General features: G+C 56.4%; 1 protein-coding gene across 1 annotated transcript; it reads left to right on the forward strand.

The window, feature by feature from the left end:
- The first annotated feature begins 2,598 nt into the window (after window positions 1–2,598).
- ERBB2 (erb-b2 receptor tyrosine kinase 2) lies at window positions 2,599–25,192 on the forward strand. The gene is given in 28 exon segments (XM_037491816.2): window positions 2,599–2,927; window positions 9,432–9,583; window positions 10,397–10,610; window positions 11,381–11,515; window positions 11,803–11,871; window positions 12,043–12,158; window positions 12,291–12,384; window positions 12,387–12,431; window positions 13,174–13,293; window positions 13,522–13,648; window positions 15,228–15,301; window positions 15,383–15,473; window positions 15,699–15,898; window positions 16,233–16,365; window positions 16,446–16,536; window positions 17,476–17,636; window positions 18,999–19,046; window positions 20,327–20,465; window positions 20,565–20,687; window positions 20,944–21,042; window positions 21,310–21,495; window positions 21,640–21,795; window positions 21,914–21,989; window positions 22,280–22,426; window positions 22,798–22,895; window positions 23,082–23,270; window positions 23,533–23,785; window positions 23,929–25,192. Coding segments are annotated over 28 exon segments (3,777 nt in total). The 5' UTR covers window positions 2,599–2,854; the 3' UTR covers window positions 24,297–25,192.
- Window positions 25,193–25,361: the final 169 nt, after the last annotated feature.

Consider the following 25,361-nt stretch of genomic DNA (forward strand, 5'->3'; position numbering starts at 1 on the left):
CCTCTCGAGCCTCCTCCCCGGGGGCGTGAGTCCTGACCCCCGCTCCTCCCCAGCCCACTCCGGCCCCCACTTGGCTGGCTCCGCCCCCTTGGGGCGTGGCCTCCGGGGCCGGTGGGTCGCTTTCTTCCCGGCATTGGGGATCTGGGCTGCAGAGAGGGTGGGCAGGAGTTGAAGAGGGCCAGAGTCGGGGGAGGCGTGACCTTTGAGCAGGGAAGTCCTGGACATTACCCTGATTTCTTGAAGGGCTCGCTTCTGGCTCCATGCGGGGCCCAGGGGGAGGGTGGGTTCATGGTACCCTTGACTGGGCTTAGGAGCATCACGGATGGAGCCAAAGCCTCATAGTTCAATTGCTGTGACCTCTCGGAATCTTGGAATCTTCTGCAAACGCAGGAAAGGGAACCTCTGCCTTTTCTGGTGCCCTGAGGACTCAGGACATGGACTGTGGCTCCAGGACAGCAAGGCGCAGAGCAGGGGTCTGGTAAAGGGTGGTGCCCCCAGCTTTCATAGTAGATGAACCCCTCCTAACGTGGGAGGGGAAGTTGGAGCGCCGGGGAGAAGGGACCTCTCTCCTGCCCCTAACCCCCATGGTCTCTCTGGAAGCCACATGCCAACCTCCCAGGTATAAGCCCTCCAGGGTGACCAGCGGGTGACCCTCAGGACCAGGTCAGGGTCTCGTCTCCCTGCAGGACGGAGTTTGTAGGCCTGAGAGGCACCGAGACCTGGTCCTGAGCTGTGCAGTGGGTGAGGGTGAGGGGCTGGTTTTACTGGCTGTTCAACTTTCCCCTCTTTGGCCCTGAGAATGTCTTGGGCATATTGCCTAACTCCTTGATTCTCCCCTAAGCCTAACTTTCATCCCAGCTCTACCACTAGAGAAAGTAGGGATTTTGAAGCCCACCCTGAAGGACTGCTGCATTTCCATATGCAGCAGTATTTTTTAAATGATTGTGACTATGATCCAAGTAATAAATCCGTTCGTTGTACCTCATCACCCAGAACACACATACCGTTCCCCTCTCTCCTCCACCAGGCACTCGGATGTTTTCTGTTCCATTCTACTTATTTAGAAAACAAAAAATTTACCTTGATCGTTTTACTTGGCTTTCTAATGGGGCCTGTGGTTTGAATATCACTGATCAGCACTGGTTAGAGGCTGAGGAGGACTTGGTGTTAGGCAAGGGTAAGTTTCAGGACCCTCATTGGCATCATGGGTTTAATTTTGCACTCATGCTTTGTATTCCTTCTCTGTCTCCCCAAATCTGTAAGATTCAGACCCCATCAACTTGAATCTGCTATGGTATAACTTAATCTGAGAACATTTACAAAACATTGCTATGTGCCGAGTGGTTCAGGAGCATTCCCTCTACTAGTCCCTAATACAGGGTCCCAGAATCTGCTTTACAGGTGAGTAAAGTGGGACCCAGAAAGATGCAGTCACTTGCCTAAGGTCTCACAGCTAATATGTGGCAGAGGTAAGATTTGAACCCAAGTCATTCTCATTCCACAATGCCCTGTTTTCAACTCCCCCTGGCCTAAAATATAATAATATAAGTGCCTGCCTATACACATGCAAGGAATAAGGAAGCAGCTTAGGAAATGCTCGTATCCTTGATTCTCTGGTCCCCAGTAGGTCCTCTGAGCCCCTGAAGACCACAGCATGAGGTGTGGTCTTGGCTGAGGCATTCCAACTACAGTTACCAGATTTAATAAAATAAAAAAAATAAAGATGTTCAATTAAAGTTGAACTGCAAATCAACAACAAATAATGTGTTAGTGTAAGTATATCCCATGCAATAGTTTGTTGGAATTTCCAACCAAAAATACTTTCCTTCCCCCTTAGGGGTACTGGTTCCAAGGGGTTAGGGTCAGGGATTCCAGGTGGAACAGGGTGGGAATGTGGAATTGATCTGGCTAATAAAAGGCAAGGGCCAGAGAAGAAATCTTGAATGAATTGGGTGCTGAGTGCCCCCCAAATAAGGAAACAATCTTCCAGTGATTGAGATAGAGGGTCTCTCCAGGATGATTCGCTCTCTCAGCTTGTAGATTTCCTTAAAATGATGCTTTTCAGACTGGTAAAGGCAACAGAAAGATTTGAGAAGTTATGCCAGAGAGTTCTGGCAAGTTAAACACCACACACACACACACACACACACACACACACACACACACACACACACACACGGTTATGAATTGTATTTGTAGACGTGCTGGGACCATTACTTGATATTAAAACAAATAGGCATGTGATGGAGTAGGATGCAAACTCGCCAGGAATGTTTAAGATAAAACCTGCTGTAACAGGGAACCTCCCCCTTTCCTGGGGACCACCCTGTTACAATCCCTGTTACACTGCGACTTAAAAGAGAATCGAGCAGCCTAAAGCCTTTGCCCCAGACTCCAGGGGAAGGGGGCGCGATCACCCGCCTCTGCTTTCAGGGGTTGTCCGGGAGAGCGGTGAGAAAGGTTGCAGGAACCCGGCGCTGGGAGGGACGCACCCCAGGCCTGCGCCGAGAGAGGGAGAAAGTGAAGCTGGGAGTTGCCACTCCCAGGGACTTGCTGGAATGCGGTTGGAGGGGTGGGGGGGGGGCGAGCTGTGAGCGCGCTTGCTCCTAATCACAGGAGGAGGAGGTGGTGGAGGAGGAGAGCTGCCTTGAGGAAGTACAAGAATGAAGTTGTGGAGCTGAGATTCCCCGCCGTGGTGCCCAAAGAGCCAAGAAGAGCCCCCCGAGGCCGCCGCCCACCCCCGCGCGGGGTGCCCTTTCCGACGCCGGGAGCCCGACCCCCACCCCTCGCCGCGCCCGGCGCCCTCCCAGCCTGGTCCAGCCGGAGCCATGGGGCCGGAGCCGCAGTGAGCACCATGGAGCTGGCGGCCTGGTGCTGCTGGGGGCTCCTGCTCGCCCTCCTGCCCCCCGGAGGCGCGGGCACCCAAGGTGGGTCTGGCGGGGGGAGAGCCCGGAGCGGCGGCCGGACCCTGCAGCCTGGGGTCCCCGCCGAAATCCCCGGGCCTGCGGGGGCCCCACTAGCTTCCCGACCTGAGGTTTCGGACGGTCGGGGCGCGGGGAGCAGCCGGCCCGCGGCCGGGGGGCGGTCACGCCGGGCGCCCTGGGTGTCCCATTCAAGGCGCGGCGCTCCCCAGCCTCCGCGCCGGCCCCGGGAACGTGTCAAAAAAGTTTCCTGAAATCGCTCGGAAAGTTTCTCAAAGGGTGTGTTGCACGGTGTGAGTGTGTGTGAGTGTGCGCGCGCGCGCGCGCGTCCTCGGGTCTTGAGCCCCCTCAAGCTTTCTCAAAGTCTCTCCAGTCGGCAGCCTCCGCCTCCTGCCTGGACTGGGCTGGACTTCTCGGGGGTCCCTCCAGCCCTGCCCCCTCCCTGCCCGATTGGGTTGAACTACTCCGGCCTCGGGCGGGATAGGGGTGTGCGGGGCCGGGCGGGGGGCGCCCCCTGTCCCGCCGGAGTCGGGGGCCCGTCGGGCTGCGCGGTGCCTCGGGCCGGCGTGTGCGTGGGGGAGGGGGAGAGGTTTGTTTTGAACGAGTTTCTGCCGGGCCGGCTTCGGGGCCGTGTGCTTTGTGACTGTTGGGGAACACGGGCCAAGGAGGGGGGGAGGTGAGTGTCCCGGTCTGGGGCATAACGCGAGGGAGGGTTCCTGGGCTGTTGGGGGGACCCGGAGCTGAGAGATTGCGCCAGATGGGGGTATGCGAGGCCTGGGTCCTCCTGCCTTTTCCGTCTGGCCAAGCGGGGAGGCGTGATGGGGGCTCGGGGCGGCGATCCTGCCCCATCTATCCATCGAGCCGTAACCTGAAAGCTAGACTCGGCGCCTGTGCCAGGCGCTGCGCGGGGCTTTGCATATTTCCCCCTTCCCTGCCCAGGACAGCCCTGGAAGGGAATTCCTTTCAGTGTGCCCACTTGCCAGGTGAAAACCTGGGCTTCAAGAGGGTAAATACCAGCTCCGACGTGGTGGATCCCTGGGCAGGACTTAATTTACCTTGAACAATGGGGAAGTACACCCGGTTGTGGAGAAGGAAAAACCAGAGTGTTCTGGGAGTAGTGGGTGGTCCCCACGGGTCAGGGCGTCTGGAGAAGGGGTGGGCGTCCTGTCTGTGTGTTGCCTGAGGGCCCCTCGGTCAAAGAGCAGGGCTGTGTGAGCGCTGCTGGTATTCTGGAGTGCTGCGGGCTTGTGTGTTTGTGTCTCTGGGCTTTGTGTTGCTAAACAGCAGTCTTCTGCTGACTTGGGGACTGGGCTGAACTCTGCCCTCTCAAGGAACTCCCTCAAGGTGCAGGGCCAGATCTGCTGTAAACACTGGGAGGTGGCCCCACGCCTTCTTTCTGAGGGAGGCTCCTTTTCCCCTCCCAGTTTCCCAGGCAGATGTCTTCACCCCTGACCTTCTGGGGAGAAGGGTGAGGCCAGGCCAGGCTGGGCAGCCAGGCTGAGCTGCTGCACTCCTCACCTGGGCCTAGGAGTTGAACAGGTGGAGGGAGAGTGGCTGGGTCACTCTGGGCTGGGATGGAGTCTCCCCAGCTCTTCCTCACACCTCAAGCTGGGTGCAGAGAGAGATGCTGGGTGTGCTGTGCAGGGGTTGGTTAAAATGGTGGTGCTCCTCCTGGCTGTCTCTAGCACCCCCAGCACAGACCAGGCCTGAGGTTTGGGGCAAGAATGTGAGGGGGGCAGGGAGACGAGGTGGTCTGGAGAGTCAGAATTTTACTATAATCCTTTCTTAGAGGCCCAAGTTTAATGAACTGCACCAAAGGCATCCGTTTCATCTCGCAGAACTCATATTTTACTTCTCCTATGATTTGCTTAGTAGCCCCTACCTCCTCTTTACCCTGCTTGGGGAAAGTAACCTCATTTTAATGTTCATTAAAATAAACAATAGAAAAGATGGGAACAGGGGCCTCCCTGATGATGCAAGGGGTTAAGACGCAACCTATGAAGCTGTCCGCAGCCTCCGCAGCACGAGTTCGATCCCCGGCCGGCCAGGGAGCTACCCACATGGCGCAGCAGACCTCTCCTGACTTGCCAGCTGCTCCCCTCAGCAGTGTAGTTCAGACAGTCTGCCTGTTCTGTTCCCCGCTCTGCCTCTGGTGAATCCTCTCACCCTCCACACCTCTGGCCTGTACCCCAGCTCTTATATGCATAAGTAAATAAATCTTAAAAAAAAAAAAAAAAAAGATGGGAACAAGTGCAAAAAAAGAAACACATTGCTTTCGAAAGCCCAATACAAAGCACTTTTTATTTTTTCTTGGTTTGGAATTATCCATAAACTTCACTTGCCTAACTTAAAAAAAAAATGTCCAGCATCTCTCCAACATGCCAGACAGACACCCAGAGGCAGTTCATCTCTCTCTGTATCCGGTGACTAGGTGCACAGAGGAGAAAAGAAGTTCAGAGAAGTGAAATGACTTACCAAGGCCTCCCAGACAAATAACATCGAGGGCATTTTTAGACTCTAAACAGGAGGCAATAGGAATTGGTCAAAATTTTATTCTATCCAACAGGAATGGGTAGAGCAAAGCCTTTGGGGCAGACAGGTGGCTCGACTGGGGTAGAGGTGCATCTCTGTTCTTCTCCAGGCTATCGAAAGTGAGGTGAGCTGGGGCCCTGGAGGTCCCCGCCCTGGCTACAGTTGCCTCTCCCTGTCTTGCCCATGTCTATCTTCCTCTTGAGGCCTCCCAGCATAGCAGGGGGCCAAGGGAGCCCTGGGACTTGCTGTGGGTGGGCTGTGGGTGAGGGAGACCCTGGAATGGGACCCCCCAGGAAACAGTGGGGCTGGTGCAGCATCCAGATGGTTATGCCTGCCTCTTGGTCCTGGGTTGAGCTGGAAAGAGACTCTCCCTCCCTCCCCTTCTTGGGTGATCCCACCATCTCTTGCTAAGCCACCTATCTTCCTCACTGCGGGGAAGAGAGCTGAGGTAGGAAGAGGTGCTCTCTTGGGGAGTAGGAGAATGATTATAGCTAACGTTTGTGTTACCCCGACTCTGTTTACAAAGCCTTGCCATGTTTACAGACTGCTTTTCAACTCATTATCTCATTTAACTCTCATCTGCCTTCTCTGCAGAGAGTAAGAGTTGTTATTGTTTTCTTAACCCCTCCTTATGGCCCAGTCAAGGTCAGTAAATAATCGTTGAGTGCCCACTAAGTCACAGGCACTGCTGGGCATAGAATCTGATTTGGCCTCTGTCCTGGAGGTACGGGGGCTTTCTCAGGGTAACACAGCGAGCAGCCCAGCTAGGCTTCTGGGGTAACGATCCTGAGCCCAGACCCTGGTCTGATACTGGGCCAGAATACCAGGGTGTGTGGTGGGTGAGTCTTGGCATCACTGGCACGGACTCTGGCCTGGGGGAGGTGTGCTCTGGGATGCAGGTAATTTGACTGGCAGTGTTCATGGGAACCAGAGGCAGTGCTGGCATTCATGTTGATGAGCAAGAGAAGTAACTGGGGCTGAAGGCTGGTGGGAGAAAGAGCTTTCCCTAGAGAACCCCCAGAGCAGGCACAAAGTCCTGACCACTGAGGGCCATGGGGGACCATACCAAGCTCTGAGCAGAGATGGACGCCATGACTTCAAATTGTTCCTTTCGGTTTAGGCTTTTGATTGGACTCCCTTCCCCTCCCTCCCTCCTCCCTTCCCTCCCTCCCTCCGGCTACCCCTTCCCTCCTCTCTCCATCCATCCCTGAGCATCCACTGTGCCCTGCCCTGGCTCTGGGCTAGTCCTGCTTCACAATCACTTTGTCCCAGGGAGTTGGAGGTTGGGGCTCCTGAGGGCCAGTTAGCCTAGAAACCATGGACTTCCCTGTGTGGAGTGGAAGCCCTTCTGCCTCCCCCCAAAATCAATGGATGCTGGGTAGACATGGGGACCAAGTGAGCATGGGTGGCTTGTTATGGTGATGGGGAGGGGGGTGGAGGCAGGGGAGGTGTCAGGAGGGCCTTGACTTCAAATCAAGTTGGTGGGGTTACTAGCTCCAAAGCCTCCAGCTCTGTGGGAGCAGGTCTTGGGGTACCAATTTAACCACCTGTTGGAAACAAAGAGTCTTAATCAGACGCAATCTGGCAAACAAGCTCACTAGTGGGGTGGAGCTCCTGCTCTTTCTCGTCCTCCCGCTCAGCGCGGCCATCCTGCCCTGCCCAGGGCCTGTAATGTTTATCAGTGGCATCAGGAGAGGCGGTGTGTGTTTATGTTTGTGTGGGGTGTGGGCTGAATTTGTGTGTGCAGTTAGGCCTTTGGAAGGCATGCGGGCTCTAAAGTCAGGCAGGCTCAGGTTCAAATCCTGCCTCACTCTCGAGCTTTATGATCTAAGGAGAATCTAACCCCCATCAGCTTCAGTTTTTTCTTTTTTCTTTTAAAGCTTTATTTATTTATACAAGAACTGGGGTACAGGCCAGAGGCACAGGAGGGTGAGAGGATTCACCAGAGACAGAGCAGGGAGCAGAACAGGCAGATGAACTGAAAACACTGCTGAGGGGAGCAGTGGGAGAGACAGGAGAGGTCTGCTGCGCCATGTGGGTGTCTCCCTGGCCAGCCAGGAATCGAACCGGCGCTGCAGAGGCTGCAGACAGCTTCACAGTGCTGCGTTCAACCCACTGTGCCACCAGGGAGGCCTTTAGTTTTTTTCTTACAAAATGTTGAGGTCCAGGCCCAGCCTCTGGACATTGTGAGGCTCCATCCCTTAGGCCTCAGTCGATGCTGCTGTCCCACTACTCCCATTCTTGTATTTTCCTATTGCCTGGCTGCCACAGCTGGTGTCCCCTGGATGAGGCAGAGGGCAGCAGTGGGTGGAGACGGCCCAGAGGGCTTGGGCCAGGGCCTTGGGGTCTGGGCCTGGAGACAGCTGTGCCTATAAAGCAGCTGAAGCTGCTGAGGCCGAGGCTGGGGGACAAGCTGGGGGAGGTTCTGGCAGCAGGGCGTTATTTTGGGCCTGGCCTGCCACCCCCAGCTCCTGTTTCTCTTGGGAGTCTGGGGAGGGGAGAGACCCTTGAGTTCTATTTCTGGGCCCGTTCCTCTCTCTTTGTTTCCTTCTCTGTGTGCCTGGACGGGTGGAAACTGAGACCACCCTGGGTGGCACTGAGAGCCCACCAGCTTGTAGCCGCTCGCCCAGGCAGGAACCCCAGAGACTTGCCCCACCAGCCTTTCCCCAGCTTGGTGCAAGCAGGGGCGGGTTCTCTCTTATTACCCACATCCCCAACCCAGATTTGATTTTAGGCTCCACATTGTTGGGTGAGCAGGCGCCCTGGTGTCAGTCCTCAGAGCCAGCCTCAGTGCCCGGCCCTGGACCTGGCGCACATAGTCCTTGGGAGGCGGAGCAGTGACCAGCAGGAATTCCGGGCAGCTCAGGCACCTGTGGGCCTGTGTATGTGGGATGCCCTCTGCCCCCCTCCTGGCACACCCTCCCGGGGCAAGACGCACGGGGTGATTCATCTTCTAACTGGAGCAGAAAAACGGGTTCAACCGGGCACTTTAATCTCCCCCCTGCTGGCAGGCATGGTGCCAGCTGCCCAGGCGCCCCTCACCATGGGTAGTTAGTCCCTTCTAGTGTACCTGGGCTTCATGGGCACTGATGGTCTCAGGGACACCCGGCTGGGGTCCAAGTAGGCCTGGGGTGGCAGTTCCTCTTGATCAGCTCCTTGGCTGATGGTTGGCACCGGGCAGGTACCAGGGGTGACGTAGTGCCCCTGTGGCAGGAGTTTCGTGGCATGGATTCTGCCAGCTGGTTCTGGAGTCTTGCCCTGAGGAGGTGGCAAGGGTGAGGTACCAGCGTAGGAGTCTTTGGAGTAGGCATCGGTCTGGCCCAGGCTCTGCAACCTGGGTCTGGACACCATGGTGGAGGCTGCCGCCCCTTTTCTCTGCCTGGGTGGGTTCCAGATGTCCCTGTGGTGATCAGGCCTCTGGTGGCCCCCAGGCCCCAGCTATGACTCTAGCGGATCCTCCTTCCCCACTTTCTGGGTGGATTTGTGGGGGTGGTTATTCCTTGCCAGGAGCTTGGCATGTGGGTGGTGTTGGAATGGGGTGGGGAGAATGCCCTGAGTTTGTTTGCTTGGGAGGGAGACAGGGGGTACCCAGAGTATTCATGATTCATCATTGCCTCTCTTGGGGGATTTTTACCCTGGGCCCTGAGTTGTGCCTTTGGGACAAAGGGAGGCTTTCTCTGCCAGAAAACACTGTATCAGGCAGCAAGCTCTGGAGGGCTGGCATTACAGGGGGCCCCTTCTGGGTGCTGGGGATGGTCAAGTCAGAAGGAACCTCTTCCTGGTTTGCCTCCTTTTCCCAGTGTGCCAGCTTTCTTCTGTGAACCTTGCAAGATGCAAGGGTCCTAGGAGGAGAGACCTTGGGTGGAGCTGTGCTTTCTCTGTCTGAGATGGCACGGCGCTCAGGAGGGCTATGCCGTAGTGGCCAGGTTGGAGAGGCCTGCTGGGCAATGCCTCTGATCACCTCCTCCCTCCTGCCAGTGTGCACCGGCACAGACATGAAGCTGCGGCTCCCAGCCAGTCCCGAGACCCACCTGAAAATGCTCCGCTCCCTCTACGAGGGCTGTCAGGTGGTACAGGGTAACCTGGAACTCACCTACCTGCCTGCCGATGCCAACCTCTCCTTTCTGCAGGTGAGGCCCCTGGGCACCCTGGCCAGGCCCTGTCTCTAGCTGGGCCTAGCTGGAGGGTGGAAGAGGATGCTCCAGCCCTCCGTTTCCTCTCTGTGGGTCCCCAGCCCTCCGATGTCTAACCTTTATCTGTTCTATAAGACCAGCTAACTTCCTGGCTGTCGTGGGCAACCCTGGCTGGACTGCATCTGCCCTTTAGCTAATATTTTTTCACTCTTGTCAGCTCACCTCCCCCTAGCCAGTGGCCCACACGCTGTCCCCCTCTCACTTGGGATAGTGAAAGGGTTGGTAGGAGAGCTCTGGTCTAATTCTGCCACTGGCAGTGACCTCACTGGGTCTCAGTTTCCCTCTCTATCCATTGGGAGAGACAGACCTGCTTTGACTCCCCCTGGGGCACCCATTGTGAAGATCAAAGGGGCGTGCCTGTGAAAGGCTTCTCCCAGGAGAGAGGAGACCCGCTTGCTGGGAGTCCCTGGTGCCCTGGAGTGGGGCCTGTTGCCATTGCTCAGTCTGTCAAGTCACAGACATCATCCCTTCCAGGCCTCTCCTTTGTCAGATGAGAAACTGGGTGGCAGAGAAGGTGGAGCTCACACTTTCCAAAGCGCTGCCCCCACCGCTATCTCCCCTGATCACACAGGAATCTGGCACAGCCAGGTGGGGAGCAGGCTAGATCTCCATCTTAGGCGTGAAGGAGCTAGGGCCTTGCCCAAGATTCCCAAGCACTCGGTAACCCCGAGGAGGCCTGGGGGGTGCTGGTGGTGTTCCAGGCCCTAGGTCTGGTCTGTCTCAGCCCCCACCTTACCCTTTTCCCCCCAGGATATCCAGGAGGTGCAGGGCTATGTGCTCATTGCTCACAACCAAGTGAGTCAGGTCCCACTGCAGAGGCTGCGAATCGTGCGAGGCACCCAGCTCTTTGAGGACAGCTACGCTCTGGCCGTGCTGGACAATGGAGGCCAGCAGGACAGTGCCAGCCCTGCTCTGGGGGCTACCCCCGGAGGGCTGCAGGAGCTTCAGCTACGAAGCCTCACAGGTGACCATCATTATCATTGAAACCTCCTGGTCGCTGAGAACTGACCAGGGCCCCTACTCACGGGGTGTGTGTGAGGTGTGGGGGCGGGGAGCTTCGTGTCAGTTAGAACTGGCATCCCTTCTGGGTGGATGCAGGTGGAGCTAGGGAAGGCACCCTTGTGAAGATTGCAGAGTTCCCCTCTTCCCGGAAATCTCAACTTGCACCAGCTTGCAGTATCTAGTAATTAGAATGCAGGGTAGATTTTGGCCAACTTTTGATGGAGTGCACATGCGCAGTGAACAACCTGTGTAACTGTACGTGGCAACCCTGGAGCTTGACAATGTCCCGAACTCTGAGCCGAGCGCTTTGCATGCACGATCCCATTTTGGTCATGTGGCAGTCTTGCAAGGGAGCATCAGTGTTACCCTCATTTTATAGATGAGGAGACTGAGGCTTGCAGGAGATAAGTGACTTACTCCAGGTTGTGCAGCTAGCTAGCGAGGCTGGGTTTCAGGCTCCAGGGTCACTCTTTTAATGGCTAAGCAGCGTGCGGAGTAGAGGTGGAGGGAGAGGACATCTGACTGATGTGGACCACCCTAGACCTCTCTCTGTTCATGTATTTGGAGGGGGGCACTGGTAGGCCTAATGATGCTAAAGGCGCCTTCTCTGCTCCCCAGGGAACCTGGGGGTGTTTAAGAGGCCTGATCCCCTTTTAGAAGGCAGGAGGGCCCCAAAGGAAGGCAGAAGGTAGCAGACTGGAAAGAGTCCCCTGATTAATACCCACCCCACAGAGATCCTGAAGGGAGGGGTCTTGATCCAGCGGAACCCCCAGCTCTGCCACGAGGACACCATACTTTGGGAGGACATCTTCCACAAGAACAACCATCTGGCTCTCAAGCAGATAGACAGCAACCGCTCCCGGACTTGTAAGCTGTGCTCCCCCGGCCTGCAGCCCCCTCTGTTTCCTTCTTCTTTTCTTTTATTCTCTCCTTTCCCCTCCCTGTTATCTCCCCTTGTTGTTTCTTGGTCTCTCTCTATTCTCTGTATCTCTTCATCCCCGGGGCCCTCCATCCCATCTCTCTCTGCGACCCTCCTTGCCATCTCTCTGCTTCTAGATTGTGCCTCCGATTCGGGCTTCCTCTTTTCCTGCCTGGTTCCCCCCGCCACTGTGCGTTCTGCCTCCTGCTCACCGTCTCTCTGTTTCTCTCCCCAGGCCAGCCGTGTTCTCGGACTTGTAAAGACTCCCGCTGCTGGGGACCGAGTTCTGAGGACTGTCAGAGCTGTGAGTTTTGGGAAGCCCAGAATCCGGGTGGAGTAAAGGTGACATGGGTTGGGTGGGATTCCAGTCCTCAGTGTCTCTCCCCTGGGGCAGGGGGTCTCCCCTGAGGGTGATGCTGGTGAGGGCCTGGTGTTCGGCCACCACCCAGCTCTTGACCTGCCCTTTACCTGACAGTGACGCGAATGGTCTGTGCCAGTGGCTGTGCCCGCTGCAAGGGCCCGCTGCCCACCGACTGCTGCCACGAGCAGTGTGCTGCTGGCTGCACGGGCCCCAAGCACTCCGACTGCCTGGTATGTGCCCACAGGGTCCCACTCCTCAGGATGCAAGTGGGGCCCCCACCTGGTATCGCCCTCTCCCCCCTGGTCCACCAGGGGTAAAAAACAGTCCAGTGACCACCAGCTGCCTTTCCCACCCTCATCCAGGCTTGCCTCAACTTCAACCACAGTGGCATCTGTGAGCTGCACTGCCCAGCTCTGGTCACCTACAACACTGACACCTTCGAGTCCATGCCCAACCCGAGGGCCGATACACCTTCGGCGCCAGCTGTGTGACCTCCTGTCCCTGTGAGTGCCAGGGAGAAACGGCTTTTAATAATCCTTTTTTTTTTTAAAGATTTATTTATTTATGCATACAAGAGTGGGGGTGTAGGCCAAAGTGGGGGGAAAGGGGCGTGAGTGAGAGGATTTGCCAGAGATAGAGCAGAGAGCAGAACAGCTGGATCTACTGAAATACACTGCTGAGGGGAGCAATGGGGAGTCAGGAGAGGTCTGCCATGCCATGTGGATAGCTCCCTGGCTGGGGATTGAACTCACGCTGCTGTGGCAGCGATAGCTTGTATAGTGCTGACACTTAACCCCTTGTGCCACCAAAGAGGCCCCATTTTAGTAATTCTGCTGGGGAGGACAGTGGATGTAAATGGGCGCTTAGTGAGTACTGTCTGCCCCTTGCTTTGGGGAGCTGGTCACCCCAGTTCATGTCAAGGTGCCTCCTTTCAACATCTGTGGAGCGGGCTGGGGAAGGGGCAGCAAAGAGGGGCAGCTGAGAGCCCAGGCAGGAGCCAGATGGCCAGGTCTTGACAGCTGGCTCTACGCTTACGAGTCGTGATTTTGCTGCACCTCAGTGTGCTCTCCTATGAAATGGGCAATAGCAGTCCCAGCCCGCCAAGGTGGTCATCAGGCCCGGATAAGTTAATCCTGGCGAGTGCTTAGCCGTGCCTCGTACCTCCTTGGCACGCTTAGAGGTCAGGTTTTCTTCTGTAGCCCGGACGGATTGGGGTTGTATTTAACATAATCCTGATCTCCTCAGATAACTACCTCTCTACGGACGTGGGGTCCTGCACCCTGGTCTGTCCCTTAAACAACCAAGAGGTGACAGCCGAGGATGGAACACAGCGGTGTGAGAAATGCAGCAAGCCCTGTGCCCCAGGTACCCAGTGGCCACCCCTTGGCACACTGTCCCAGCCTTCCTGGCACCCCATCCTTTTCTCCCACTCTCTGCCCCAGGAACCCCACAGTTTCCCCATATCACCTGCCAGTATGGGGAGGCAGCACGCATCCCCAGGAGGAGACTGGACAGGATCCAAGAGTTTAAGTTCCTGGTGCCCCACGGCGGGGCTGAGCTGGCCATTCACCACCTGCCCCCCAATTCCCACAGTGTGCTATGGCCTGGGCATGGAGCACCTGCGGGACGTGAGGGCAGTCACAAGCGCCAACATCCAGAAGTTTGCTGGCTGCAAGAAGATCTTTGGAAGCCTGGCCTTTCTGCCTGAGAGCTTTGAAGGGTGAGGACACGCAAGGTTAAGGGTGGGCATAATGGCCCAAAGCTCTGTCAGGGCATCAATCACTGAGTCCTGAGGACCCAGAATCAGCAGCATCTCTGGGGAGTGGCAGGGGAGGAAGGCAGGAGGAAGGTGAGGAGCCAGGCAGGAGACCAGGGAAGCAGGGGACTTTTGGAGGGGTTATTTTATAAAAGGCCTGTCATCCGTAAATGTACACTTGTATGAAGCTTGAACCATCCAGATAAAGTAAAATTCTCCTTGAGTTCATAGCAGCTTTATTCATAATAGCCTCAAGCTGGAAATAATATAAATGTATATCAAAAAGGGAATGAGAAAATAAATGGTGGTTTATCCTCACAATAAAATTCTCAGCAATGAAAGAAACAAACAACCGACACATGTAGCAGCCTCAGTGAATCTCACCAGCATATTGGGTGAAAAAAGTGATACTGGGGGGTCTGCACTGCATTGTTCTCTTCATGGAAGGCTCCAGAACAGGCACAAGGGCTCTGGTGATGGAAGTCAAAACAGGCTTGCCTTGGGGTGCAGGGACCAGACTGGGAGGCAAAGGGAGTTTCTGGGGTGAAGGAAACGTTCTGTACATTGATGGAGGTAGCAGGTACATGAGTGAGTGCTTTGTCAAAACTTATCAAGCTGTACACTAAAAGTGTGAGCATTTTATATATATAAATTATACTTTAATTAGAAAATATATTGGAAAAGGAGACAGTCCCTTTCAAGGCTCATCCACCTCAGAGGAGATCACCGTCAACAGTTTGTTGTGTTCTTCTAGACCATTCACACACAGACACACACATACACACACACACACTTTGTTTCAGTAACTCTGCTGGGGAGGATAGTGGGTGTCAGTGGGAGCTTAGTGTGAGTACTGTCTGCCCCTTGCTTTGGGGAGCTGCTCACCCCAGTTCATGTCAAGCTGCCTCCTTTCAACAGCTGTGGAGTGGGGTGTGGAAGGGGCAGCAAAGAGGGGCATCTGAGAGCCCAGGCAGGAGCCAGGCGGCCAGGTCTTGACCTCTGGCTCTGCCGCTACGAGTCATGTGGTCTTGCCACGCCTCAGTGTGCTCCCGTGTGAAGTGACCACTAGCAGTCCCAGCCCACTACCGTGGTCATCAGGCCCGGATGAGTTAATCCTGGCAAGTGCTTAGCTGTGCCTAGTACATCCTTGGCGCTCCTAGAGGTCGGTTTTTCTTCTGTAGCCTGAACGGATCGGGGTTATATTTAGCAGTGCCTCTGTCTACTGATGGGCATTTAGGTGGTTTTTTGCTTTTACTTGTACATGCAGGTTTGTCTTGTACGTGCCTCTGGGAGAAGGGCCAGCATCTCACTAGCCACATTCCTAGAAGCAGGATTTCTAGAGCAAAGGATATAAATATTATCTTGAGAGACCCTGCCAAAGTAGGGTCTGGGCTGAAGTTCAGGACGAGAACAGCTGGGCTGAGGGACAAAGAGCTTAAGTGAAGGCCTTCCTGGAGGGGAGGGAGAGGGTGGCAGGGCCACCTTCTAAGGCTCATGCCACCCCTTCCTGGCGTGCTGACTCCTTTCCTGATCCTTCTTCTAGTGACCCAGCCTCCAAAACTGCCCCCCTCCAGCCTGAGCAGCTCAGTGTCTTTGATGCCCTGGAGGAGATCACAGGTGGGCTCTCTGGCTCCTGAGCTGGGGGTGGGGGGGTCCTCATCCAGTCCCCACGCCCCCAGCCTCACTCTGTGCCTGCAGGTTACCTGTACATCTCGGCATGGCCGGACAGCCTGACTGACCTCAGTGTCTTCCAGAACCTGCGAGTAATCCGGGGGCGAGTTCTATATGAGTGAGCACCAGGGGAAGGGAGCTGGGGGTGAGGAGGGTTTCCAGGGAGGCCTGGGAGGAGCTTTGGCAACGGTGGGTTCTCTATTCCCCTGGGACCCCAGCAGCTCGCTTTGCATGGGTCTTGGCAGTTTGCTGGGTCAGGAAGAAGGTGTGGGCAGCCCTTTCTAACTGGGAAGGGGTCAGCGATTGCTGCCCACTCTGCAGCTGGGCACTCCTCCTCCCACAGCGGTGCCTACTCCCTGACCCTGCAAGGGCTGGGCATCAGCTGGCTGGGGCTGCGCTCTTTGCGGGAACTGGGCAGCGGGATGGCCCTCATCCACCGCAACGCCCGCCTCTGCTTCGTGCACATGGTACCCTGGAACCAGCTCTTCCGGAACCCCCACCAGACCATCCTCCGCAGTGCCAACCGGCCAGAGAATGAGTGCGGTAAGACAGGGAGCCCAGTGCTGCCAGCACGCAGGGTGCCCACTGGCCCTGGGCAGCAGCAGTCTGAGACCTGTGAAGACCTTGTCCCTGGTGCACCTTTCTAGACACAGCTCTGGCTGTCTTGGCCTCTTGGCATGACTTCTAGCTGGGCCCTGCCACACTGCCTTGGCTTCCTCCTGTTCCTGGAACCTCAGGACTCTTCCCTGCACTGCCCAGCATGGATCCCCGCCCCCCGCCCCCAACATCCAACTACAGCCCACAGCCCATTCCCTTGGTTCACTTGGACCTGGAGCTCCCCTGAGAGTACCCTCTGGCCCCTTCCTCCTCACCGCAGAGGCCGAGGGCCAGGTCTGTGACGGGCTCTGCGCCCACCAGCACTGCTGGGGTCCGGGGCCCACCCAGTGTGTCAACTGCAGCCACTTCCTTCGGGGCCAGGAGTGCGTGAAGGAATGCCGAGAACTGCAGGGGTATGCGGGGCAGAGGAAGGGGAGGTTGGAGGGGCGCACTGGGGCCCCCTCAGGCCCCTCACTGCTGTCCCCTCTCTCAGGCTCCCCCGGGAGTACGTGAAGGACAGGCACTGCTGGCCATGCCACTCCGAGTGTCAGCCCCAGAACGGCTCCAGGACCTGCTCTGGTTCGGTGAGGCGGTGGTGGCCTCTGCTGGGTGGAGGGAGGCAGGGGCAGGGGCCTGGCAGGCTGGTGAGAATCTGCAGGGGGCTCCAAGTCTGCAAACTATCTCGGGAGGGGCTTCTCAGCTTAAGCCTGAATTTCAGGGGGTGGAGGAGAGGAAGGCTGGGGAACGCAGGAGCTGCACAGGGACCCCCGCGACCCTCAGGCCATGCAAAGGCCCCGGGGAAGGCTGTATCTTGGCGGGGCTAAGGTGGCTGGACCCGTGGGCCGAGGCCCCAGGCTCTAATTCTAATTCTAATCCAGGCCCACTTCCGAGCTTGCTTCATTCGTTCCTTTTTTTAAAGATTTATTTATTTATGCATATAATAACTGGGGGACAGGCCAGAGGTGAGAGGGTGAGAGGATTCACCAGAGACAGAGTGGGGAGCAGAACAGGCGGATCCATTGAAATACACTGCTGAGGGGAGCCGTGGGTGAGTCAGGAGTGGTCTGCTGCGCCATCTGGGTAGCTCCCTGGCCGGGCCGGGGATGGATCTCGTGCTGCAGAGGCTGCAGACAGCTTCACAGTGCTGCGCTTAACCCTTCACGCCACCAGCGAGGCCCACTTCACTCGTTCTTAACTTAATAGGAAACTAGAGCCCACTGCATGGGGATGTGGTAAGAGTTCACTGAAAATACCATTCGGCACAGCACAGGAGAGGCTTCCTATACTTCCTATATGTTAGTTGTTCTCCCTTGGTGCTGGCCCTCAGTAGTGCACTGCCCTCGTGGGCCCCTAATTCTTAATCTGAAGCCCCTGGCGTGGGGGTCCATCTTGGAAAGTGGGAAGCTGAGTGATGAGCAGGGGCCACAGGCCAAGCAGGTCTATCCCAGGATGGAGAAGACCCAAGGGCTTGGTCCTGCTGCCTTGAGGGTGCCAGCCCCTCATCAGCACTTCCTCCCCCTCAGGAGGCTGACCAGTGCGTGACCTGCGCCCACTACAAGGACCCTCCCTTCTGCGTGGCTCGCTGCCCCAGTGGCGTGAAAGCTGACCTCTCCTTCATGCCTATCTGGAAGTTCCCAGACGAGGAAGGCACATGCCAGCCATGCCCCATCAACTGTACCCACTCGTGAGTCTGAGGGCCCTTCTGCAGGAAGGACTTTCATTCCAGGAGCCTCTCTAGGGCTTTTATTATGAAAGGGGATAATGTTGCTTTCATTTACTCGAGACTTTTAATTTTTCATCTTTTTTTTCCCTGATCACAAAGGTAACACATTAAAAAAATTGAAATTAAAACTGAAATGTAAATGAATGGCCCTTGTAGATCTAGCTCCGCTGTGACTGATTTCGCCCTCCAGTGTTTTTATCTGTGCCCTTGCTAACACATTTCACTTTTACCAGAATGGGTCATAGACCATGCGTGTTGTTTACAAATTGTTTTTCTTTTTCCCACGTAACAAAATCTTGCAAAGTTTGTCCATTTCCTAGTAGAGTGATCTGCAGTAGTCTTATTTTTCTCATTTAGTTGTGTTTCACTTACGTATGAAGCACACATAATCACATCCTTGTGATAAATGTCTTCGGCCATGTGACAGCATAACATTGCAAAGCACGTGTGCCACTTTGTCCCCCGCCCGCTCTGGCTCCCCCCCAACTCAGGGGGAGACCCAGCAGACTCACTCAGGCGTGTTCCTCCTTCCTGGCTTTTCTCTACACATTTACGTAAATACGTATTAAGTTATATTAGGTGAGTCATAAGATTGCTGATTTTGTAGGTCAGAAAACAGCAATTTCGTCTAGTTCAGCTTGTATAATCAGTTTTGGTTTTGGTGTGTGTTTTAATGTAAGTGGAATCACATTACATATGGTTATATACTTTGCCCGCCCCCCCCCCTTTATGTGTCTTGGGGGTCCTGTCTGGTGCAAGCACCTGGCTTCTTTTTTTTTTTAGTCACTCAGTCTGTGTCCTGGATGTGGTGTTATTTAACCATGCCCCTAGTTGAAGGATTTTGATTGCAATAGCTTCCTTTTAATTTTTTTTCCCAGTTTATTGCACTTAAGCGCCTGTATCTGTGGGCATCTGGTCCACGGGGTACCAGGTTTTTCGGGTCTGTCCCGAGAGGTGAAACTACTGGGTCACAGGCATTGTTGAATTTCATAAGTGTTGCCAACCATCCTTGGCAGAGAGTGCGCCAGGTTACTTGCCCTGGCGTCCTTCTATGGCCAGAATAGCCGAGCGTTTAGACTTGATGCTCTGTTGTGTGGCCCCCCGGGCCTCCCTTCTTTCCCTGGCCCCAGGGTAAGGGGGCTGTGAGTTCCCAGGCTGGAGAAGGAATCCCTTGTGGGGTGGTAGACAGAGCACTGGTGACCTTAAGCCCAGTTTCTGCCTTTGTCAAATGGGGATAATAACCCAACCACACCCGGGTGGCGAGGCTGGGGTGAGCCCAGGCAGTGGCTCCCGGCCTTGTTGACGGGACTCTCTCTCCTGCAGCTGTGTGGACCTGGATGACAAGGGCTGCCCCGCCGAGCAGAGAGCCAGGTCAGCCCAGTCCCCAGGATGCACCTCACGTTGCCCCTCGCTCCACTGTCAGCCGCTGGGTGGTCACTGCTGTCGGGAGGGGCTCTCGTGATGTGACCTGTGCCCCTTCCCAGCCCACACTTCCACCGGGCATCCTGCTTCTAGTTCTCTTCAGCAAGTGGATGGAGGGCCTGCTTGGGATGCTAGGGCGGGGCGTGGGGGTGGGGGATAGAAAGAGATGGCAGAGACACCCAGTACCTCCCACAGCCGTGAGTGGCTATGTGCCTCTGAGGGACCCAGGTGGAGTTCAGCTACCTGGGCCTCAAGGTTGAGGAGAGAAGCAGCTTGGGCGCAGAGGGGGAGCGATGGAGGCTGCACTTGGGCTGGGGGACGCTTCAACGAAGAGGCAGCTTTGAGCCAGGCATTGAAAGAGGGTATGTCACCTGCATTAGGGAGAAAGCAACCAGGTGGCTCTGGGGGGAGGGGTCAGGACAATCTCGGGTGTGTTTGCTTGAAGGTTCTGGGCCATTGAGCAAGCACAGAGGAGGAGGATGGGCCAAGTCTGAGTCAGGTTAGGGCCAGATCTGGAGGCAAGGCCCCTTACCGCCAGGCCACAGGCAGTGGAGAACTCCGGGAAAGGTTTTAGTGAGAAATAGTGATTGGAGTATGCCCCAGGCGATCACCTGCCATGACACAAGCTTCATTAGAGGTTTGCCATGTGCAGTCCTGGGCTAGGCAGGGGCCGGGGTGGGGCAAGGATAACAATGATGTAGATAAGACGCTGGGTTCCGCCTATCCCGGGATGAGCTGAGTCTAAAAAGATGACCCCGTGGAGAAATGGAGGCCGGGCAGAAGGCACAGCATGTGCAAAGGCTAGGAGGTGTGGAAGAATATTTGGGTGAAAATTTGGTTAGAACATCAGCATCACCGGGCCACCACGCCGGGGCCAGGCTCTCTGGGGGTACGGCTCCAGACTCCTGCGTAATAACCAGCTACAGGGTGATTTTTGTGAGGAGGTCTAAGAATCCTGGGCTAGGATGGTGGGCCTGAGCACAGACAACTTGGAGCTGTGGATGGAGAAGGCCTTGACTGACCAGCAATGAGTTTGAACTTGATTCTAGTGGCAGCAGGGAGTGGAGGGGAGTTTCAGAGTAGGGAAAACAGGATCGGAGCCAGTGGATCATCCTTAACCACTTCCCTTTCCAAATGCTAGTGGCCTTCATGCCCCTCTCCATGGGACCCCTTCATCCCTCCTGGCCCAGACTGGTCGCCCAGTCTCTGATTCTGGCTCCCACCCCCAGCCCCGTGACGTCCATCATCGCCGCTGTAGTGGGCATTCTGCTGTTTGTGGTCGTGGGGCTGGTCCTGGGCATCGTAATCAAGCGAAGGCGGCAGAAGATCCGCAAGTACACGATGCGCAGGCTGCTGCAGGAAACCGAGGTGAGCTGGGCCAAGGGCTTCCTGGCCCCCTGCTGGGGGGAGGGGTCTGTGGCCCAACCCCAACACCCACCTGCACTCATGAACACCTCTTCACTCCAGCTGGTGGAGCCACTGACACCGAGTGGAGCTGTGCCCAACCAGGCCCAGATGCGTATCCTGAAAGAAACAGAGCTGAGGAAGGTGAAGGTGCTTGGATCCGGAGCTTTTGGCACCGTCTATAAGGTCAGAGGAGGGGCAGTGCCTGGAGGGGCAGGGTGGGGGTTGGTTGGGGCTGCCAGCCAAGAGCTGGGGGCGGTTTGCAGGGCAGTTCTAGAGACTGTGACAAAGGGAGAGGGGGTGGAGACTAGGGCCCCCAGTGTGGTGGCTACTCAATAGTGGGGTTGACCTAAGGGTACGTGGAGCAGAAGTGATGCTGACTAGACGGCTGCAGATGGGGTCTGGTCGGGCCGCTTCCTGCTCACCTCCTTTTTCCGTCCAGGGCATCTGGATCCCAGATGGGGAAAATGTGAAAATCCCAGTGGCCATCAAAGTGTTGAGAGAAAACACATCTCCGAAAGCTAATAAAGAGATCCTGGACGTAAGCCCCTCTGCCCTCTCTATTCAGGAATATAGGCGGGACCCCTTGGCTAGCAGGTGTAAGCTCAGGTCTCTCTCTCTCTCTGGGCTCTGGGGAGACACTTGGTGGTCCCCCAACCGTGACTCAGCCTCCCCTCTCTGCAGGCCATGGTTCTGGCTTGTGATGGGGGAGGAGGGATACCTAGTCATGCCTTCAGCCCTCAGGAGGGGTGTGTGGTCTTGGGGATTATGGTCTCCCATGCCCTCTCACGTGTCCCCTCGCCCCCAGGAAGCGTATGTGATGGCTGGTGTGGGTTCCCCATATGTGTCCCGCCTCCTGGGCATCTGCCTGACTTCCACGGTGCAGCTGGTGACACAGCTCATGCCCTATGGCTGCCTCCTAGACCACGTCCGAGAACACCGCGGGCGCCTGGGCTCCCAGGACCTGCTGAACTGGTGTGTGCAGATCGCCAAGGTATGCGCTGAGGGGGCCTGGGCTCTGCAGGCCCCTTGGAGCAAGCCTGTCTCCCTGCAGGGCTAGGAGCGGGAGGCTTCCAGGCAGAGGGCCAGGGCCTCACTTGCCTTACTGAAAGTTCCACACTTTTGTGTCCTATCTCAGGGGATGAGCTACCTGGAGGAAGTGCGGCTGGTGCACAGGGACTTGGCTGCCCGGAACGTGCTGGTCAAGAGTCCCAACCACGTCAAGATTACAGACTTTGGGCTGGCTCGGCTGCTAGACATTGATGAGACGGAATACCATGCAGATGGGGGCAAGGTTAGAGGCAGGAGCAGGGTGAGGTAGTGGTGTGGGGTCTGGTTTTCCCTTGGGAAAACTCAGAAGAGCGACCTTCCTACCTACCACACCTAGTTCCAGGACTTCTCTGCTCTCCCAGGTGCCCATCAAGTGGATGGCCTTGGAGTCCATTCTCCGGCGGCGGTTCACCCACCAGAGTGATGTGTGGAGCTACGGTGCGAGCAGGGAGGGGCGGTTCCCCTGGGGGATGCTGGTGGATGAGAGCTGGGGTGGTGGAGAATTAGCAGATACCTTAGCCCCAGTGGGAGTGGGAGGAAGGGGTTGCCAGGCCCCCTTCAGTCAGGGTCTGTGCATTCCCAGGGGCTGAGGAGAGTGGGTAGGCCCTGCCCCTTGGCATTACATTCCTTCCTGCCTTCCCACTCTGTGCCAGGCTCTTAAGCGCCTTGGGCTCAATACACTAAGGCTCCCTCTCTCCCTTCACCTCTTACCCCCATCTCTGCCCCAGGTGTGACTGTGTGGGAGCTGATGACTTTTGGGGCCAAACCTTACGATGGGATCCCAGCCCGGGAGATCCCTGACCTGCTGGAGAAGGGGGAACGGCTGCCCCAGCCCCCCATCTGTACCATTGACGTCTACATGATCATGGTCAAATGTGCGTGGCTGCGCTGTGCCTGCTGTTTGGGGGGGACAGGGTGGGGAAGGTCCTCCAAGGAGGGCACCAAAACAAGAGGCATGGGAGGGGCAGGAACAGGACCTGTATAGATCCAGGGGCTATACATGGCTTCCCTTTCAAGTATAATTCCAGAGGAGGTTGAGGACCAATCAGAGGTCGAGGACCAATCAGAGAGAGACTTAAGAGAATAAAAAGGGGAAATGACTGGCTTTGGGCAGTCTGCAACCTCTTCGTTACTACCCGAGGGCTTTGGACTCCAGCAAATTGGGGTTGCCCAGACCAGAGTCGGGTGGGGGGGCTGCACACAGGAGGCAGCCAGAACTGAGGTGCTGCGCTCCCTCCTGCCCCAGGTTGGATGATCGACTCTGAATGTCGGCCTCGGTTCCGGGAGTTGGTGGCTGAATTCTCGCGCATGGCCAGGGACCCCCAGCGTTTTGTGGTTATCCAGGTAGTGGGCCTTTCCACCGCTCCCTGCCTAAGCACTCTCCACAGAGGATGGGAAGGGAGCTGGGCCCCAGGCCTCAAGGCCAGTCCTTGCCCTACTCAGCAGACCACCTGTCCTTCCTGGGTCTTCCTCGGGAGGGCTGTGCGTGGGGCTGGGCAGCGGCTGCCACACTGTCTCCCTTCTCCCCAGAATGAGGATTTGGGCCCTGCCAGCCCCTTGGACAGTACTTTCTACCGCTCGCTGCTGGAAGACGACGACATGGGGGACCTGGTGGATGCTGAGGAGTACCTGGTACCCCAGCAGGGCTTCTTCTGCCCAGACCCTGCCCCAGGCACCGGGGGCACAGCCCACCGCAGACACCGAAGCTCATCCACCAGGGTCAGTGCCCTTGGTCACACTGGTGGGTGTGTCTGGCTCCCTCTCCCAACCCCATCCCTTTCTCCAACGTCCTCCCACGGTGGAGACCTCATCTCTAAGGAGGATTCCTACTGCCTTCCTACCCGTCACCTCATTCTCTCCAAGGTGACATGTCATACCCCAAATGTGACCTTTGTTTATTTCCTGTGACCCTGTCATCTCCAATGGCGTCTCCACCGCAGATGCAGGAATGACTAATTGTGACCTTCTCTCTTGCGCCCAGAGTGGTGTTGGTGAACTGACACTAGGGCTGGAGCCCTCCGAAGAGGAGCCCCCCAAGTCTCCACTGGCACCCTCGGAAGGGGCTGGCTCTGATGTGTTTGATGGTGACCTGGGAATGGGAGCAGCCAAGGGGCTGCAGAGCCTCGCCCCACATGACCCCAACCCTCTCCAGCGGTACAGCGAGGACCCCACAGTACCCCTGCCCCCTGAGACTGATGGTTACGTTGCCCCCCTGACCTGCAGCGCCCAGCCTGGTATGGGATGCAGGCCTGAGCTGACAGACTGGGAGGTGGGGGAGTTGGGGGTGCTCAGCCCAGTGCCCACTGCCGCGGGAGTCATAGTAGCAGGGACACTGGGGTTCCTTTCCCTAACAAGCCCCTTTCTCTTGCCCTTTCAGAATACGTGAACCAGCCAGACATTCGGCCACAGCCCCCTTCGCCTTTAGAAGGTCCTTTGCCTCCTCGGCCTGCCGGTGCCACCCTGGAAAGGCCCAAGACTCTCTCCCCCAAGACTCTCTCCCCAGGGAAGAACGGGGTTGTTAAAGACATTTTTGCCTTCGGGGGTGCTGTAGAGAACCCTGAGTACTTGGCACCCCGGGGTGGGGCTGCTCCTCAGCCCCACCCTCCTCCAACCTTCAGCCCAGCCTTTGACAACCTCTATTACTGGGACCAGGACCCATCAGAGCGGGGCTCTCCACCCAGCACCTTTGAAGGGACTCCTACGGCAGAGAACCCCGAGTACCTGGGCCTGGACGTGCCAGTGTGAGCCAGAAGGCCAAGTCCACTGAGGCTCTGCTGTACCCTCAGGGAGCAGGGGCCTAACTTCCCGCCCGCCCGCTTCAGGACAAGGCAGGGAGAGGCCCTTTGACCACATCCAGAGGAGCCTGCCGCCAGGAACCTTCCTTCTATTGGAATCCTTAGGTGGCTGAGGAGGACCCAGACTGGTTGGAAGAGGAGACACGTTGGGGAGCCCTGTTTCATTCTGAAGCCTTGCCCCGGTTGATTCTAGGGTCCAATGGATGCCACAGCCTGTCTCCCCTCCTGAGGGGGCAGCCTAGCCTGGCTCTCTTCCAAATCCTTGGCACTGAAAGACTTAGAGAAGCTGCACCTAGGAGAAGAGGCCCCAAAGGAGGCCAGAAACGAAAGTAACCCACTCAGACTGTCCCTGAGACTCAGCTCTGCCCCTAGAAGTAGGGAGCAGCAGCACCCTGACCCAGACCTTTGTACAGAGTGCTTTGTTTTGTTTTGTTTTTACTTTTTTAAAAAGATGAATTAAGGACTCGGGAAGAGTGGGTATTGTGGAAGGGAGGGTGGGTCCCTGGGACTGGGAAAGGGATGTCCCTTCTCCATACCTACTTTCTCCATTTGAAAATATATTTTGGAAAACAGCTGGGCACCAACCTATGCCTGGGGGGTGGCTCTGTGCCATCCCTTACTGCTCACCTTCTAACGTAATATCTTTTCCTGGAGGGAGTGGGTAGGGATCTGCAGAAAGCATATAAGTGTCCTGGTTTTTGGGGTGGGGAGATCTAGGAGTTGGGATTCTGAGCTGAGAGACCTTTCACAGCCATCATTTTTGCTTAGAAAAAAGAAACTCCTAAGGCACTCATCAGAATGGGGTAATTTCCTTGTGGGAGGGGAGATGGAGGAGGGGTGGAGGAAAGAAGAGGCAGTGTCTGCAGTGTGACTAATTTTCCCTGCCTTGGCTATGAGGGAGGAGGGCACTGAACTAGAAGCAGCTACCACAAAAAGCCCAGCTACCCCACACAATCCCCCTGGCATAAAGGCTAGATTGACCTTTGTGCCTGCCCCCTCCACACACACTCCCAGA

Source organism: Talpa occidentalis, unplaced genomic scaffold, assembly GCF_014898055.3.
Source record: "Talpa occidentalis isolate TD23 unplaced genomic scaffold, MPIMG_talOcc4v2.1 talOcc4.7, whole genome shotgun sequence".
In the NCBI taxonomy this organism is placed as follows: domain Eukaryota; kingdom Metazoa; phylum Chordata; class Mammalia; order Eulipotyphla; family Talpidae; genus Talpa; species Talpa occidentalis.